We start from the raw sequence: 17,185 nt of genomic DNA on the forward strand, positions 1-17,185 counted from the left end.
TTATTATTATTATTATTGTTGTTATTATTATTATTATTATTTCAATTATTAAACTGTTCTTATCTCCACCCACGAGTTTTCTTACTTTTGCTCTTCCGATTCTCTCCCTCATCCCACCGGGTCAGGGAGAGGGTGAGTGAGCAGCTGTGTGGTGCTTGGTTGCCGACTGGGGTTAAACCATGACAGAGTTGTGTTATGATCTTGGGGGGGGATTTATTAAAGTAATACTATATCAACAAGGAACATTATCCCTGTAGGTTTATGAGCATGAATGATTGATGCCTTATAAGGTTTAAGTCTGTAACTTCAATTAATCTGTAATATCTTTCCAAAATGTTCACACAGCTAAATAAAAAAAAATCTCTGAAAAAAAATCGATATCACTCTATTCCTCTAAATAACACACTACACAACATAAAATACATCAAGCCACACATAAAAAATAACCCCTTTTATAGTACACTTCTTAAAAGACACATAAGCACTGTGCAATAAAAAGAAAATTAGAACACTTGAAATCAAACAAAGAGAGGAAGCTGGTCAGATCTGCACTGAACCAAAGCAGCAAGCAGAAAGCCGTGAAGAACAGCCTATACTTCACACATTTTGGAGACAGAAAATTCCTACTGGTATTGAGCAAGCACAGCCAGACTTGTGGACAGAAAATTCCAAAACATTTCTCAAAAATGCCCCAAAATTCCAAAAATGACCCTCAGTGCACAGTCCTGCCAAGCTAAGTGTCAAACCAGGTGATCCTTATTTAATAGTAACACCACTGAGACAGTAACAAATAGTCCACTAAAAATTAACTGAAAAGACAGCCAACTTCTGCACTAACAGCATACCAATATACCAACCCAGACTTTGTATTGTTGTGCCCCACAGCCTGATTTGCCTGATGAAGAGCAAAGAGAAGAAATATTCATGCTCTGTGTCATCCTCCCTAGACAAATGAGTAAGAGCCCAAACGATGACCCATTTTCTCCTCCAGCCTGACCTTTCAAGACAATTTCCACCTCTACCAGGGATCATAGCCTTGTTGCCAGCATCCATAAGGAAATACCATTTTAATGATTTATACAGCCGCTGTGACAAAGGTAGATTCTTTGTAAAGCCTCACAGTTGATTTTCAATGCTTTAGACTGAACGCCCACAAATGAGAGAAAATAAGCAGCAGTGTATCCTCCATCGATGACAGGTAGGTAGCATTTGTACACCTTAGCTGACACACGTGCTGCTGGAGCGAGGGCAGAGGTACCCAATCTTTGTCAGGCACACCACTTACCTTCTTTTATGTTACAGGAAGGCCACTTGCGGACCTTAAGCACATATTTATGGAACTGATCTGGCACTTCCAAGAAGCACAGGCCACCCCACGCTCACAGAGCACTAATGCAAGACAGCATGGCTCATCCCAGCACTCCCCGGACACTCAGAGCCACAGGAGAACACAGCTGGGAGCAGGCAAACATTGCTACCAGAACTATTCACTTTGAGGCATAGCCCACTTCTGAGCACAGGCTAAGCACCTCAACATGTGAGGATCAAGCACAAACCTTAAAGACACCATTTCCCTTTGACACAAATTTGCTTTTCAGGGTTTCTTTTTCCCTAACATTCATTGTTTCACTGACAGTCCCTCCCCCATCTCCTCCAGTTTCAAAACGCAAGGAACCGATCATGATGCAGGGCCCATAGTTAAGTTTGGAAATCAGTCTCTACGGGATGACTCAAGCTGACAGTAAAGCTACACACATGTGGACACCTGAAAGACAGGTTGTGGAATGGAAAAAAAATTAAAACCATGTGGACATCAAAATCTAAGTCAAAGTTTTAACACAAAGTGCCAATGAATTATGCTGTGCCCAGAGAATAGACGAATAATCTTCCCCATGCCTCTCTATCTTTTCATTTGTCAAAGGAAAGATATGAGGCAGGGGAGGAGGGTACAAAAGTATCAAGTAAATAATCTAACATTTGATTTACAGAGTAAAGAGATGGCGGAGATTTTGCTCAGTCATCCTGCTTAGTGGGACATATTATTCCCAGCTAATCACAACAATTTTGTGTTAAATTCTCCTTTGAATTTAAAGCTGCAGGGTCTCAAATTTTGGATAGACAAGTCTTTGCAAGACAACACTAGGAGCAACCCAGCAGAGGGAGAAATTGCTGACTGATGCCTAGTTACTAGTAAAGCCAAACACTAGAAGGAGTTAAGTATAAACCAAGGCCACTCTGTGCAGTCTTCTGCTGAGGACAAATATATAACTTCTCTACACTTACCCTGAGGGATATTAATTTTAGGACACAAGACTACTGTAGGATAAGACAAGAATCTTGTATCCCAAGATTAATTCTACTTAGCTGGGAAGTCAATGGGATTACTCAAAGTGAAACATACACCAAATGCTTTGCTATATTGAGCTTTTAGTGCACCAAGCTAATTTAGTGCTTTCCTAGTGACCACGACCAAATAAATCTCTACTTTTGGCTCTTCTGGTGAAGGGAATAAACACAAAGTAGAGGAGTCAAATTTGTGACTAGGCCTGAGGAAAATGAGGAATTTTATAACTTATTCCAAAGAAAAATGGTTCCAGATCTCACTGTAGATACAGAAACAGTAACTAACACAAACTACATTGGCATCTTTTACTGACACAGCCTTTTGCATCTCATCCATATTTAGAGATATATAATGTCCTAGCTGCACTTCCTATAGAACTGCAAGATCTATCTACCATATCTACCAAATGATAAGGTGTCATTTTTACTATGGAAAATGAGAGAGAAACACATATAGCACATATGATAGCTTACATAAAGTATATTTTTCTTTAATGAGACTCTATGTTTACATTTCAAATGTATTCAATCACTTTGTGCTAAATGCTTGAGTTAAAAAAGCTGCAAGTTTTAAATTCCTAGAACTGATCACTGTTGAAGTATTCTGTAAAACATTACTACCATTCTATCTGTACAGCACATAAATAAAAAAGGAGAAAAGACAATGAAAGTTCATGTGGTATACAAGTTAAACATTAAAAGCTCTCTTAAAATCACCACCAAAATATAGTACTTACATCCAGCCTTTCACAAGCAGATTTGCAAAGGACATCTGTGAATCTCTCGCACATAATGAGTATGGAGAATTCCCAATATTCCCATTCATAAAAATGAACCTGTGACCATCTGTTGAATAACACTGCCACGGTCATTATACAGGACTTGGCATAATTAATTTGTTTAATGAAATTACTTTTATTGCCAAAATCTTTAAGTAACCTATCAATCCATTTTCATCCAAAGAACTCAAAATAACATGAGTATTAAGAGAACACAAACTCTGAAGATAGATGACAAAAGAAAAAAACCATGCAATTAACAGTGATCTTCTAATTCCAAGCAGGTTTTATAAAGAGGTACAAGAGCGAGTCTCCTTCTCTTGTTTGGGGAGTTTATGCCCCTGCTGGAGTATAGCAAGCAGTGTGTTGGAGGTTTCATGAACGCTATTATCTGTTCTTAAGAATAATCATTTAATATTTAGTTGATCTTAACACAGGAAAGACTTCTTCACCCATGTGACAAAATGGTTGACTCTCCTCAGTAAAAACTAATAAAGTCGTCTTTGAAGTAGGAATGAAAGGAAACAATATAAACTAAAAGGGAACTGGAGAGAGGGGAAAAATACATCCCCAAAAAAGCACCAGAAGCAAAATGTCAAGCTCTATGCTCTGATTTTACTGCTGCTTGGGATATTTTTTTATTATTTTTCTTTCCCACATCTTTTCAACTCAGAATGAAAAAATGCAGCATACAGATAAACCATTAATGCAGAAAACCACTTTCATTTGAGCTTAAATGCATGACATGCTGAGAATGTTAAAAATTAAGTTATTAACAACAAAGATATTTAACACTTGGTTGCATTAAGCAACATCATCCCAGATTTCTATTTGTTCCATAAATGTCAAGTCTACATTCTGAAACTCGTATCATGAAACATAACCTTTGAAATTTCACACATTATGGATCAGAAATGTAAAGCTACGGAATTCTTCCGTTCTGCCATGTGAAAAACACGAGCTACGATACACTGAGAAGTCTATCGCACAAAATAAATAACAACTCTACATCATGGTCATGGTTCCCAAATTGGCAAAGATGAAACAGATTTATAGTTTATCACTGATTCACTTAACACCACCATAAAATTCAGTCTTTGTCCTCTCTCTCACCCTCATTTTGTTAGTAAAATTAAGACAGCCTTTAATTCCCATGTCTCTATTAAATTAAAAATTCTCAGTGGCAACCTGTTTCATGGATACACAGAGCAGTTAAAATAAAACAGTAAGCACCACAAATCATGAAGAATAAACACATTATTATTTTCAGGATGCCACTATTTCTTGTATTAAACATACATTAAAAGTACTCAGTTATAAGCATGTAAACATAAGATTAAAAGAATAATAAAGATGTCCTATGGAAACAGCTACAAAGTACAAAGTGCCATTTCCAAAGCATAGAGCAAATTAATTTACTTCCAACCAGACTTGTACACCTACCATAACAGTAGTGGTGCCAAGTGTACACAACCGATCATTTGGAGATAAGATATTTTCCATATAGTAGTATTTCCAAGAGTAGTGGCAGAACACCAGGCTGGAAGTTTGGAGACGTAGAGTTTATTTTCAAACTCTGCTAATAACTTCTTGAATAAGCATCTATTCTTGTCCCATGCCATGCTCCTACCCTGTGACACTTGTATCTGTATTTGCAACAAAAATAATTTCTTGCTGCATATTTGTTCTTTAGGTCCCAGTAGTGGTCAGGGTCTTTCTGTACAACTACAGTATACATTAACAACTGAACATTCATCTGTATATTAACCAACATTGAACTAAAGTGCTTGGACATTTGTGGTGCAGAGACAGAGAGATGTGTGTATTTATGTGCGTGTCTGTACACCTGCAAGCCAGCACTATCTTCTATAGGATTACAATAATGCATTCACAGCTACAGTTGCTGCAGATCATGACAGACTGCAAAATAAACATTTTTGTTGCTTTCCCAACCATAGAAACAAGAGAAGGACAAAAATCCATGTGATGTGTTCAACGCCTGTTCTGACTTGCACATGAATGCGAATGATGATGGCATATGCATTGGCTCTGTGGCACTTTTTTCCAAAGAGAAGAGTGTTGGGTTTTTTTAAAATTGTTCATGTAGTATTAAACTAATAATATCTATCAGCTGAAAAGTGCTTTATGGGGAAATCTGTTTCTTGGCACAACAAAGCACATATAGGTAAGGCAACAGTTTGTAGAAAGAAGTTTAAAAACAAACTAAAGATAGCAATGTCAATACAAAATCTTGAAACAGTAATCAACATTTTCCATTAGGTCAAATTTGTAAACATACTCTGCACAGGGTCCAAAGCATACAGTGGGGGCTTCAGGGCTAGACTACCATTCTCCAGATAAAAAATCTTGTCATATTACCTCTCAGAAAACAGGTGCACCAATTTACATTGCACCAGTGTAAGCAGTTACAGCGTAATGCCTTTCTGCTAGACATCCTGTTTCAGTCTGGGTTCTGCCACATGCCCACACACCCTGAGCACACAGCCTTCTGGGGACCTACCCAACAGCTCCTGGAACAGCATTTGTAGATAACTGCTTGTCAGCATTTTGTAGGAGGCTTCCTAGAGCTCTGAAGAGTTGTGAGCTGTTCCAACTCCTGTCTTTCCCTGAAAAGGACAACCATTTCTAGGATGCACTTCAAAATCAAGGCATGATTCATTTTTACCTGGGTATAATTTCATGTTATAAACTATTCAAATCAAAAGCTGTTCTTTTCATATGGCCCAGAAGAAGATATTCACTTAGACACGCACTGCCACTATATGGAAAAATCATCTAAAATCACTGGAAAAGCTTGACTGGGACTCTCATCTCCAGTGATGATATTTGTCATTAATACAGTAGCAATGACCAATTAATCTTAAATAGTTCCCCAGAGAAGTGCAAGGCTTAGAACTAGGCCACTATCATCAGATTGACTGTCTGAGACTTGGGACAAGCAACTGCATCTACAGAACAGAACAAAGAGAGCACTTTCGACCTATGTTTGGGAAGGAGATTCTGCTACGCAGCAGTGGTAGATTTAACCAAAGGTAATGTTTATGCCAGGACATACTTTAAATGAGAGACACTGTCCTACAGTGAGGTAGAGGGGCAACTACACTTCAACATGTACTGTTCTAAAGTTGCTTTCAAATTCTTCTTAGTTATTTCTCAGAGTAAGAAATTCTGGAAAACACATTTATTAAAACAGAAAACATGCAGAAGAGCTGCAAAAAGCATGCTATGCAAACAACCCCAGAGGAAAAACAAACAAGCAGAATGCCCCAGCAACTGGGAGCTAGTTACCAGAAAGCGGTACAAAAAGAATTCAGGGATTGTGTGGATTGCTGTCCCTTTCTTTCCATCACAGGTAAGGGCTGAGGACCAGGGGGATGACCCAGAAAAAAGTCTCATAAACATTGTCTTGCCTCTTACCAAAGCACTGTGTTGAGCAGCTGGTACATGCTGCCCATGCATAGGGACCTTTAGAGGGACATACCGTGCAGCCTGCCTTCGGGCAATGCATGTACTCCCTGAAGAGCTCCTGCTGGAACTCTTGCTCTTCCAGCTTCTTTTCCCCATTATGCAGTCTCCCTGCCATAGTTTCTCTGTCCTCTTCCCTAGACTTGTCTTGGCAATCAGAAAATCAGTTTAGTTTATCATCTTCAAACTTCCATTTTCCTGAATGCATTTTGTAAATTCCACTGTCCCTTCCCATGTCTCTCTAGAAGTCAAAAAGCAACATGTTTTCCTTGTTTTCCATTTGTTGACTGGAAAATTTGTCAAGAATCATCACTTATGTTGCCAGACATCTGATCAAATGCTTCAGCTAGGGAGCCAGAATTCTCCAACTGTGCCTTTGGTAAATTTGTAGCATCTGAAATGAAACATAGGAAAATGGTTAACAGAGACACTGACAAACTGCAGCAAACTCTCTATACTGAGGAATTCAGTACAAAAAATACCTCTCAGTTCACAGTGGATTTTCAGAGCCTTTCAGGAAGACACCCTGTGCTCAAACTCTAAGTGATAAGGACATAACGATAATGATCTCCTCTGTCACCTTTGTTTCTTTGGGGGCGAGGAAGGGAAAGGAGGGCAGGCAAATATATCGGGCTTATATCAGAACGTGTGAGTGAGTAGTTGCTCAAATGAGTCAAAGGATAGACACCACAGACAGACTCATACTGGATTACTTTCTACGGACAGCAAAATGCTTCAAGATAACCTGCATCTGGCTGTAGTCAAGGAAGGAAGTCCTAACAGAATGAGTGTGGAGGGTGCAAGACTGGTGAGTTTGCTCTTGTTCTTCTCTCAAAGCAAGATAAGCAGCGTGCCTGAGCTGAAGACAGGAAAGCAAATCCACACCAGCATCAAAGTAGATCAGGATTCTACCGTCAGTGCCAACCTAGGCACTTGGACACCTGTGTCCTTATAAAACAAACAAACAAAGAAATCTTGTTAAACTAGTCCTGTGAATTTGGGTATATCAGGGCTAAATTACACTGTTCACCATTCTGCTCTGAAATTTAGTCTCTTGTTGCTTCAGGGTGTAGGTTGATTTCTAATAATAATTACAGTTGTGCTAGAAAAGTCAGGCTGAAATGTTACTGGGAGCTGTACAGGTCTAACGTCCTATAATTCAGAAGCAACACGAGCCAAACCATAACTTCCCCATAGCTCTCTTAATGCTTGGGGCCTGACAGCATCCACTGGAAAAAAAGGGATGTGGAGTTGCCACTTCTACTATAAGAACAAATCACATGGATGGGTGCCTTCCTTCTCCATAAAAAACCTGCATCTACCCACTTTATGAATAAAATAGTGGCACATATATGAACCCAGCCACCAAGCATGCAGACAAAGCCCAAAGTTAAGAAAAACAAAACAAACCATGGCAGTAACATACCTTGTGTAGATTCCCTTATTTCCTGAGCTTCTCTCCTCCCAAACCCACTTGGCTGCTGTCTCTGGAGTTTCTGTCTCTACAAAGAGATCTGGATGCCCAGCACAGTCTCAGACATGTCCTGGTCTGTATTCAGATCCTGAGTCTGAATGGAGTATCCTTCTCTTCTCCCAACAGAAAATTTATGGGTACCCTTCTTGGTGCTGATTCCAAAGTGCCAAAAGTGAGGCAGGATTTTCTTCCATGTCTGGGAGGCCTACTATCATCCCAGACATCGTTATAGTGCATCTTCAAGTTCTTTATCCTCTCTTGGTACTGCCCCAGGAAACAACTGGTACACTGATGGACAAGGTGCTCTTATACTTGGCTATCAGAGTCCAACAGACACTAATACCACCTCAATGTCCTGGATATTCACACATGCTCAGTGTTACCTATGTGAGGCCAGTTTGCAGGTATGATCGTTTCTTCCGAGAAATGTTCCAAGAACATCTTGATAGATACAGACAAATCTGTACATAGCGAAGACTTCCAAAAAAAGTATCACCTCAAGTCAATGGAACAGAAACTGGACCAGAGAGGAGCATGGTAGATACTGTGCCATGACTTGATGTCCGTACTTGAGTTAGCCTTGTCCAGAGCAAGAATAATTCACACAGTAGTGTGACCATGTACCACTGCTAGCAGATGCAGATGTAGTTCAGTACTTTCCCAGGAAGAGGTCCTTACATGGGTCTGCATGCCAAAACTCTCGAGTGTGAAAATGAGGTAAATCAGTATGGAACTGATCAGTACTGATAGGAAATCAGCATGTGACAGCATGCAATAAACCTTCTTTTCAAAGGTACTAGATCAGCAACAGCTGGGCACACATACCCAAGCACTTCCAACAGCAAAAGGGAAACAGAAATCTGTAAAATCTGGCATCAGAAAGCCAAGCATAAAAGGCAGCTCTACACGATAGACTCATTTGTCTAAACCCTCAGGAATGGGAACTATTTTGTTGGACGTTACACTCAGATACTATACAAGGGCAAAACTGAAACTCCCTCAAAAACGAAAAAGCAGCATGAAACACACTCAGTGGTAAAACACTCAAAACCTTTCTCCCAACAAGGACACTACAGAAGGTGGTGAAGCTTTCCAGACGAAAATGGCAGCCCGGCCTTTGAAAGGTGAGAAGATAAGGTCTGAACTGTGACACAGACCTTGTGAAAGTCCACTGCAACTGCAAACCTCCTTAGCCCATGCAAAGTACCCCAGATCCACTGCTACCTGAGAGAAATCAAGACCAAGAGCCAGGGCTCAGAAAATGCCCTTTCCTCCAAGTTCCTAGCATAGCTCAAGAAATGCAGTGTTGTGACTAATTTTATTCATGAGACCATCCTAAAAAACAGGCTGTTACAAGGAAATGTGAGATTGCTCTTTGCAAACTAAACCCAGGAATATACCTCTAAAATTCATTAAAAATCAAATCATATGTAAATCCAGCATACAACACTTTAAAGAGAATTACATGTGACTAGAGTCGTTAATAAGTAGATAAACAGTGGAGAAAATATTCTAATTCTAGCTCAGATCTTCAAGCAGTACTGCACATTATCAACTTGCCTCTCACTTTAATGGATTACAAAACAAATACACGCGAGATCAAGTTAATGTGAAGAACCCACTGTTTTTAAATAAATCGAGTAGGAAACTGTTTGAAAGACTATCTTGTAGGTTTTCATTCTGTGAAGACTGTTTAGAAATAGAAAAAAAGCAATAGCTAGGGAAGACCCCATTACGACATATATACAGTGTATGTATGTTTATATAGTATAAGCACTTGCTGAGAGCATGATGATGGCTCATCTTCTGTTACGTTAGCATGGAACCAGTAAGTTAGTATCAGTTGGAAGAGCATTGCATACAACTGTCTAAAGTTTCTTGTGTATTCAAAGGTATTATAGGTTCTTCTTTGTACAAATTTTAAGTATTATGTATCCATAAAAGCAATAGAAAGATTGGAAAGTGAAAGAATAAATTTCCAACAGAAATTTTATAAATAAAATCACTGTTAAAGTTTATTCATCTCTACTACAATATCAAATTGAATCGAATCTGCAGCGTGTACATGGCAGTAGCCAACACCTGAAACTTTAGAGAAAAGAAAGCAAAAATCCTCTACTATTCCACAATACAAACGTCCATTTGTCTAATACTGTACATAGAGAAAACATTTTACTGATAGCTGTAATAATACTCTCATACTCTGAAGTACAGGATCTAATTACCATCAACTTAATTAAAACTAACTTCTTTTTATCGATTACTTAACTTTCTGATGTTGCTCTAACCCTACTGCCTTAGGGAATGTTTTCAAAGATTTCCATCAATGTTATGACTTTTTATATTAATTAAGCTATTCTGACTAATTTGCCCTTTTAAAAATTATTCTCAATGCTATACATCTGCTAAGTGACAAATGGTAGAATTTAAAGTTACACAAGTTCAAACATATGTGGCTTTGCTCTTTTTTTCCTCTCCTTTCCCTTTACCCGCTCCCTCCACCCCTAAGAAAGTTCACCTATTGCAAAAGATCTATATAGAAGAGTTTCCAAAAAGTGTGTCTTTTTCACAACTATCCACACAGTTAGTGAGCTGCTTTGTGCCCACTGCTCAATCTTCCTGACCAAACAGATCTGAGACCCCAATCTAACAATCCTTTCCAGTCCTCAAAGCCTCTAAGTACAAGATAACCTTATGTCAATGATAAAGGTCTATTAATTTTAGTGGATTTAAACTCAAACCACTGAAAAACTAAGCACAAATACTTAAGTGTTTCTAGGACATGTGGACAGGCTTTGCTTAACTTAAGCCTAAATCAACAACTCGGCAATAAACTACCCCATGAAATACTAGACCTCTGTTAACCATAACTAAGAGAACAGCTATGAGAAAAATTTAAAAACCCATCATCTCATTATGCTAACACTTTAGAAAAGTTTTATTTCATTTTTTATAGTCTTTACAAGACTAAAACAATTCCTACATACTCAAAATTGAGAGGAGATAATGATAATTTTCTTGGAATTATAATTTTTTAGTTTTTCATTTGCCCGGCTGTAAGCTGAACTAATTTGGCACTATTGGAAAATAATTTTCACATTGTTATGCTTTCAGTTAATATCTGACTTTCAACAATCAGCTACTTTTGCCAAGCTTTACTACTTATCGTGCAACCTAAATCATTCAAATTGTAAAGTATTCAAAAAACAAAAACTACCCCACTTTTATACACTAGTGTCAAATACAGTATGAATGAAAAATTACTTAACAGATCATAAAGAAACACTGAACAGCAAGTATACACAGATTCTCACCTATCTGCAGAACTTCTTTCAAAATCTTTTTGTTTTATTTTAAGCCTCACATAAAATTTCCAACACAAATGCTTACATAGGAAAAGCAGGGATGTGATAATATAAACAATTCTGCTTACTTGAAAAGCACTTAAAAACCCATCAAACTCACAATAAATAGCAGGACTGCACCATCGGTAAAAAAAAAGAAAAAAACCCCAGAAATACACCACTAAACAAACCACTAAAAATCCTCAGAAACGCCTTGAAATTCTGCTGACATCTTATTCGTATAAGACTGACACACATGCTAAAGGGAAGCCAATTGATTATCAGTCAATATAAGCTTACCTGCTTAAGTGCTTTCTTTGTGTGCTGCTGGAAGGAAGATACTAGCTTGCTTTGCACCGGTGCATTAGTAAGGCTCGAATCACGATTGGAAGACATTTCTTCAGATGTCTGCTTTGGGCAAACTATATAAAAAGAAAAAAAAAAAATCAGAATACTGTTACGGGGGTTATCTTCCCTGTATCTTGGAAAGTCCTGAGGACAGAAAAAAAAAAAGGCAAGTGCCTGGAAAACAAAAAGCTCACTCTAAGAAATTCAACTAGTCTTGAGGTCCAGATGAGCTGAAAATCCGGCCATATTCTAAATAAATGCATTGCTTCACAAATATTTGTACCTCATCGTACTCTTCCTATGCAGTTCTGGAGGCCTTGCATATTTTGCCTTTCAGGTCCTGAACGGTAACTGAAATAGTTTAACTGTGGTTTTCACACAGAAGCTAGACAAAAATTATCTTCCTCACCAAGACATTTTTAATGGATTATTATGTGTCTAAACGTGTATTTACACAAAAGACACTGATGACCCTGTATTCTAGAAGTACTTATAAATATGTAACTTCATGCCAGATTGTAATGGCTTCTTAGGAGCCAGACTCATCTATTTTATAAGTACTTCTTGGTAAAGCTAAGAACACACACTTTCCTGTTTAACGGGTAGACTGGAATATCCTGCAAAGAGAAATTCTGGTCTCTCAGGTAATACACACTGCTACTTGTCAGCCTTCTAAATAATACATGTTTTAATGAACAAATACTACAGTACTTGCATTAAACAGCCTCTTGAATACATGTTGTGTGAGACATAGAAAAAGTCTCCTGGTCAAAAATAAAAGGAAATATGATTAATTGTTTTAAAAAAACAGCTTTATTAAACAGATATGAAAGCTGTGAAAATAGCTGGAGGATCCTATTAGCCTTGGTAGTCAGCAAGCTTGACGAAAAGGGCTGTAAAAACCTTTCCACTCCTAATGCCTTGCATTACTATTACTCTCACTAGTGTCCTATGACAGCCCAGCTAAAACAGCTTGAGCATGGATCCAGAAATTAAGCAGCTTTTTTTCCATTCTCCTCTGCTGACTCAATTCAAGTCTGTCTTCCAGCGCTGCTCAAAGCTGGTTTGCATGTTGACATACCTTCTTTGTAATGCCCTGCAGCTGTATATGGTTTTCCAAGGTTTGCCATACTTCACACACCTACCAGAATAGTTTGAAGACGCTCAAAGCAGCTGCACAGACACGTGCCAGAAATAATTTTAGCCCAATGTTTCTGTTTGGCTGTGGTTTTCTCATCCTTCAGTGGGATGAGCAGACACCTGAAGTAGCATTCTAATTCCCTTGCCTTTAGCAATGTTTCACAGAAGAAATATTGTAATGATTTTTTTGCATGTTTGTAAGAAAAAAAAGTAGAATAGAGACAATTTAGTTATCAATAATTAATGGCCACTGTAAGATCCATGTGATATTAAACATTTGTTTTCACAATGAAAGAAAAAATAATACTTACCTCACAAACAGAGACTACACTATGTTTTATGGCATTGGCATTACGTCAAGATAATTTTCATATTAAGTTAAAAATTTTCATTAGCAGATAAGACAAATCCTATTTTGTCACAAGATTTATGACTGATATTTGTCACTTTTTTCCCTTATACTTGAAGGATTTGTCAAAGTATACAAAGAAGCTGCAACACAAAACAGGTTCTGAGTTTACAGCATCACCTGGTTTGGATCAATCTTTTCCACATGATGAGCAAAGCTTACAATCAAAAAAGACAACTTAAAGGAGCCACAAAGTGTCAGCAGAAAACAAACAATAGCTGGTTTATATAATCTAAATCACTGCAATAGCTAAGCTCCTGAGACAAAGAACACCTACACCAAAATAAAAACCTGACATTTCAAATTACCCAGCTTTTGTCTTTTCTTTCAAAGAGAATTTTTCTACTGTTTTCTGGCAAAGTCTGAGAGTCAAAGAACTGAAGAAAAAAACAGAAATAGCATGAGCACACAAAGCCTAGAGTTAAGGAGAACAGAACAAATTTAAAAATGCCTAAAGAGTGGAAACTCTTATATGGTTAACTGTCCCTCCTAAGAGAGGATACAACATGACCTGCCATGAAAAATCTATTCCTGTTGTCTGGGATGACTGCAACTCCTATTACCTTCTTGTTCAAATGGGAAATTCTGATTTTCATTACTCTGATCTAGGACATTATCCAAGAGTCTCCCCTATTTATTTTGGTGATAAAGTTCATCCTGGAGAGGTTTGGCAATACTAACTGATATGCTCAACACTACAACCGTTAATGTCAAAGTCACAATATAGCACAGGAATAAAAATAAACATAGCTCTATATTAATTTTGTGCTTTCATTCATTTTTCTTTTAACAACAAACCCTGAAATTGTGACAGGGTCTATTAGAGGCCATACTTCTTATTTCTAGCATTACTTCAATTTTACATAAAAATCTTACCAGTGTATTGGTTTCTCTTGCTTCTGTTTCTTTAAAGCTTTGGCAACAAAGTTAAACCAAAGGAACAGGGATTGTTCTAATGGGTGAAGCAACTGGAACTGAAACCCACTGAAACGATAAATAGCTTTCCATTGCTGTAATCTCTTCTGCAGGTACAGAAGGAATACCTCACTCTAGGCTGGTTTGGTTTAGTGCAACCCAAACCTAGTTCCTTCAGAGTTTTGAAAAACAAACTTTTTCCTGTAGTCTATGATTAAAGAAATAGATATGTGAGGCTGAAATCCACTGCTTAAAAATTTTAAAATGGCATGGTGATTAGAGAAAGTCAACCTCGTTTATTAACAACAAATGATACTTCCTTTCTAAAATATAGTTTGTACATTATAAATATTTTCCTTCATATGTCTAGTAGCTTAAAATAGTAAGAAGCTATTTTAAATATTGTTTTCCATGTTTTAATTAGATTTCTATTTCCATTTAAAACCAGATTGATAAAAATCATGGCTATAAACCTAACCATCCAGTAAATAAGAGATGTCATTGTCTATTTTCCAAAAGCAGAAGATATAAACATTAAAAATCTAAATACATTATGTTAATTTATATAATTGTTTAATAACTTATACAGTCTATTCACTTTTTAGCAAAAAATAATACTAAAATTGATATACAGGCTTTATTTAGAGGATAATCAAGATATTAAGCGTTTATAAAACAATATTAATTGACTTTTCTGTAGGAAATGAAATACAAATATGAGACAATGAATAAATTGATTCTTTAAAACATGTTCTGCTACTTTGTGATTTAAATCAATCTGTGCCAAAATCTCACTATATTACAATGCCTGTGACCACAGAAAATTGTATTCATTTATTTGTTCATTTATACCGATAAAGTCCAACTGCTTTTCTCTGAATGGGTCAGAAGTAAAAAAAGGGGAAAATATGACAGAAAAATATGTAAGTGTTTGAAATGAACATTGATGATCCTAGTGAAAAAAACAATGTCTTAAGAACAGAGCAGGCATTTCTGCTATGGAAACCAAAGAACACAGTAAAAGAAAAACAAATTCAAGAAGAGCGAGTGGTCTTTGTACATACATACAATGTTGGAAAGCTGCAACTACTTTGTCCATAAGCACTGAAGATGCATGAATATTATTAGATCCATGTTCGCTTGAAAAGCTTTATCAGAAAAGAATGCTAAAAATAAACTGGATGCTGGGGAGGAAAAAAAGAACCCTGAAAGAATGCGACAGATGAAGGAAAAATATTTGGGTAGCAAATAAAGAGGATTCACCATTATTGCTACAGTCGAAAAAGAGAACAAGAGCAGTTTTAAGCCTACAGGAGGCATTTCCATTTAGTGGAGAATAATTAGGCTCCATTCTTTAAATCGGCTTCTTCAAGGGCCAGGACTGAGTGAAGGAATAAAGCAAAAAGCAACTATTAAGGCATAAACTGTTAGGTTATGAGCTGGAAGAGCAGCTGGGTTTCTGAAGATAAGACCTCCTTAGTGAGTGTTCAGAGAGTGTTAACATGAATGATAGAATTAGAATTACTTAGCAAAAAGAGTGTGTTAAAAATGTTTTTGACAACCTCCATTTAAAAAACCTTCCTCTCTTCCATTTTTCCAAGACCAGTTTTGGTAATTATTATGAAAGGCTATCATTTATAAAAATCTGCAATGCTATCTTTTAATTTCAAATTTTATAGGCTATCTCTGTAATTTTTTATTACCTTTTACCTTCCCCACCCAAGAAATATGACACCTACATAAATAATAAATAAAACATATTAGTACATGTGTTTCTTCACAGAAACAATTTTTATAGGAATACAACTTAGAATTATTCTGTCTCACTGCCACTGAAAGTTATTAGGAATAATTATAAACAGATTTATGTAACTAGATGGACAGAAAAATTCCTGGAGCGCTTTAAGGGGCTTATTTTCCCAAAATAAATAGCACAATGAATTCCGATTTCAGACAGACCATACTGATTTAAAATCAAACCAGTAAAATCAACAGCAGTTCACTTCCTTCTTTGTTATAGAAACCACAGTAGATGAGAAGGATTGTTTACTAATGGCCACATTACAAAACACAAATTAATATTGCTACCATATGCTAAAGACTAGAGTCTACCTCAAGCATAAAATATATGCACACACTCTGGAGATACGAAACTTCACAGAGAACTCCCTTAGGAAAACATACACACAAAATCTCTCTCTAAAATATCCATAAGATTCAATATTTTCTTTGGGTGACACAGATCTATACTTGTATTGACATAAATGGTCACGCTTTGCCAACACAGATGTATCAAGTAATTCACCTCCATCACTCTTTGATCTCTAGAGCCCAACTTGCAAAATCTGAACAATTCAGAACTCGACTGTTGCCATCAGCTCTTGAAAATTAAAACCAGTTTGGGAGTTAGTTAATTGTTCAAGTTCGCCAAAGCAAGCAAAAACAGATGCATATATCAAGGGCAGTACTGTGACTGTAATATTCTTTTTGAAAAGCAATACTAGCACTGTGAAATGAAAAATAATATTGAGTAGTATTTTTTGGAAAAAGACATCAAATACCACATCAGCTTCAGCTTGCACTGAATCACATTATATTCTCGGCATGCTTTTGAGCCCAAACATTTCACAAAGCTTTGAAAACTGTGAATCCTTATTCCAAAGGAAGTCAACATTTTCCACTAAAAATATACAGCCTGTCATCACTAAGCCACCGATTTCTTAGGCCTCATTAACTCTACTGTACAGCAAAAAAAGCAGATGAGAAAGATCTCTCCCTCAAGCTCCACAGTATCTTCTCTCATTCTTATGACTCCCCTCCAGTGGCAATGAAACAAATAGAAGTTAAACTCGATCCTGGGTACAGTACTTTTATTTTATAGCTACTTGCGGGGAGATGAAAAAAAAACCCACCAAAGCGAAAAAAAAACCCACCAAATCAAAAAAAA

General features: G+C 37.1%; 1 protein-coding gene across 1 annotated transcript in view; it reads right to left on the bottom strand.

Moving 5' to 3' along the window:
- ASXL3 (additional sex combs like 3, transcriptional regulator) overlaps positions 1-17,185 on the bottom strand; it is a 163,667-nt gene that overhangs the window by 47,748 nt on the left and 98,734 nt on the right. The window contains exon 6 of the mRNA XM_019473738.1: positions 11,727-11,848. Within this exon, the coding sequence (XP_019329283.1) occupies positions 11,727-11,848 (122 nt within the window). The remainder of the gene's footprint in view (positions 1-11,726; positions 11,849-17,185) is intronic.

The sequence above is a fragment of the Aptenodytes forsteri genome, unplaced genomic scaffold (assembly GCF_000699145.1).
Source record: "Aptenodytes forsteri isolate BGI_AS27 unplaced genomic scaffold, ASM69914v1 Scaffold23, whole genome shotgun sequence".
Classification (NCBI taxonomy): Eukaryota; Metazoa; Chordata; class Aves; order Sphenisciformes; family Spheniscidae; genus Aptenodytes; species Aptenodytes forsteri.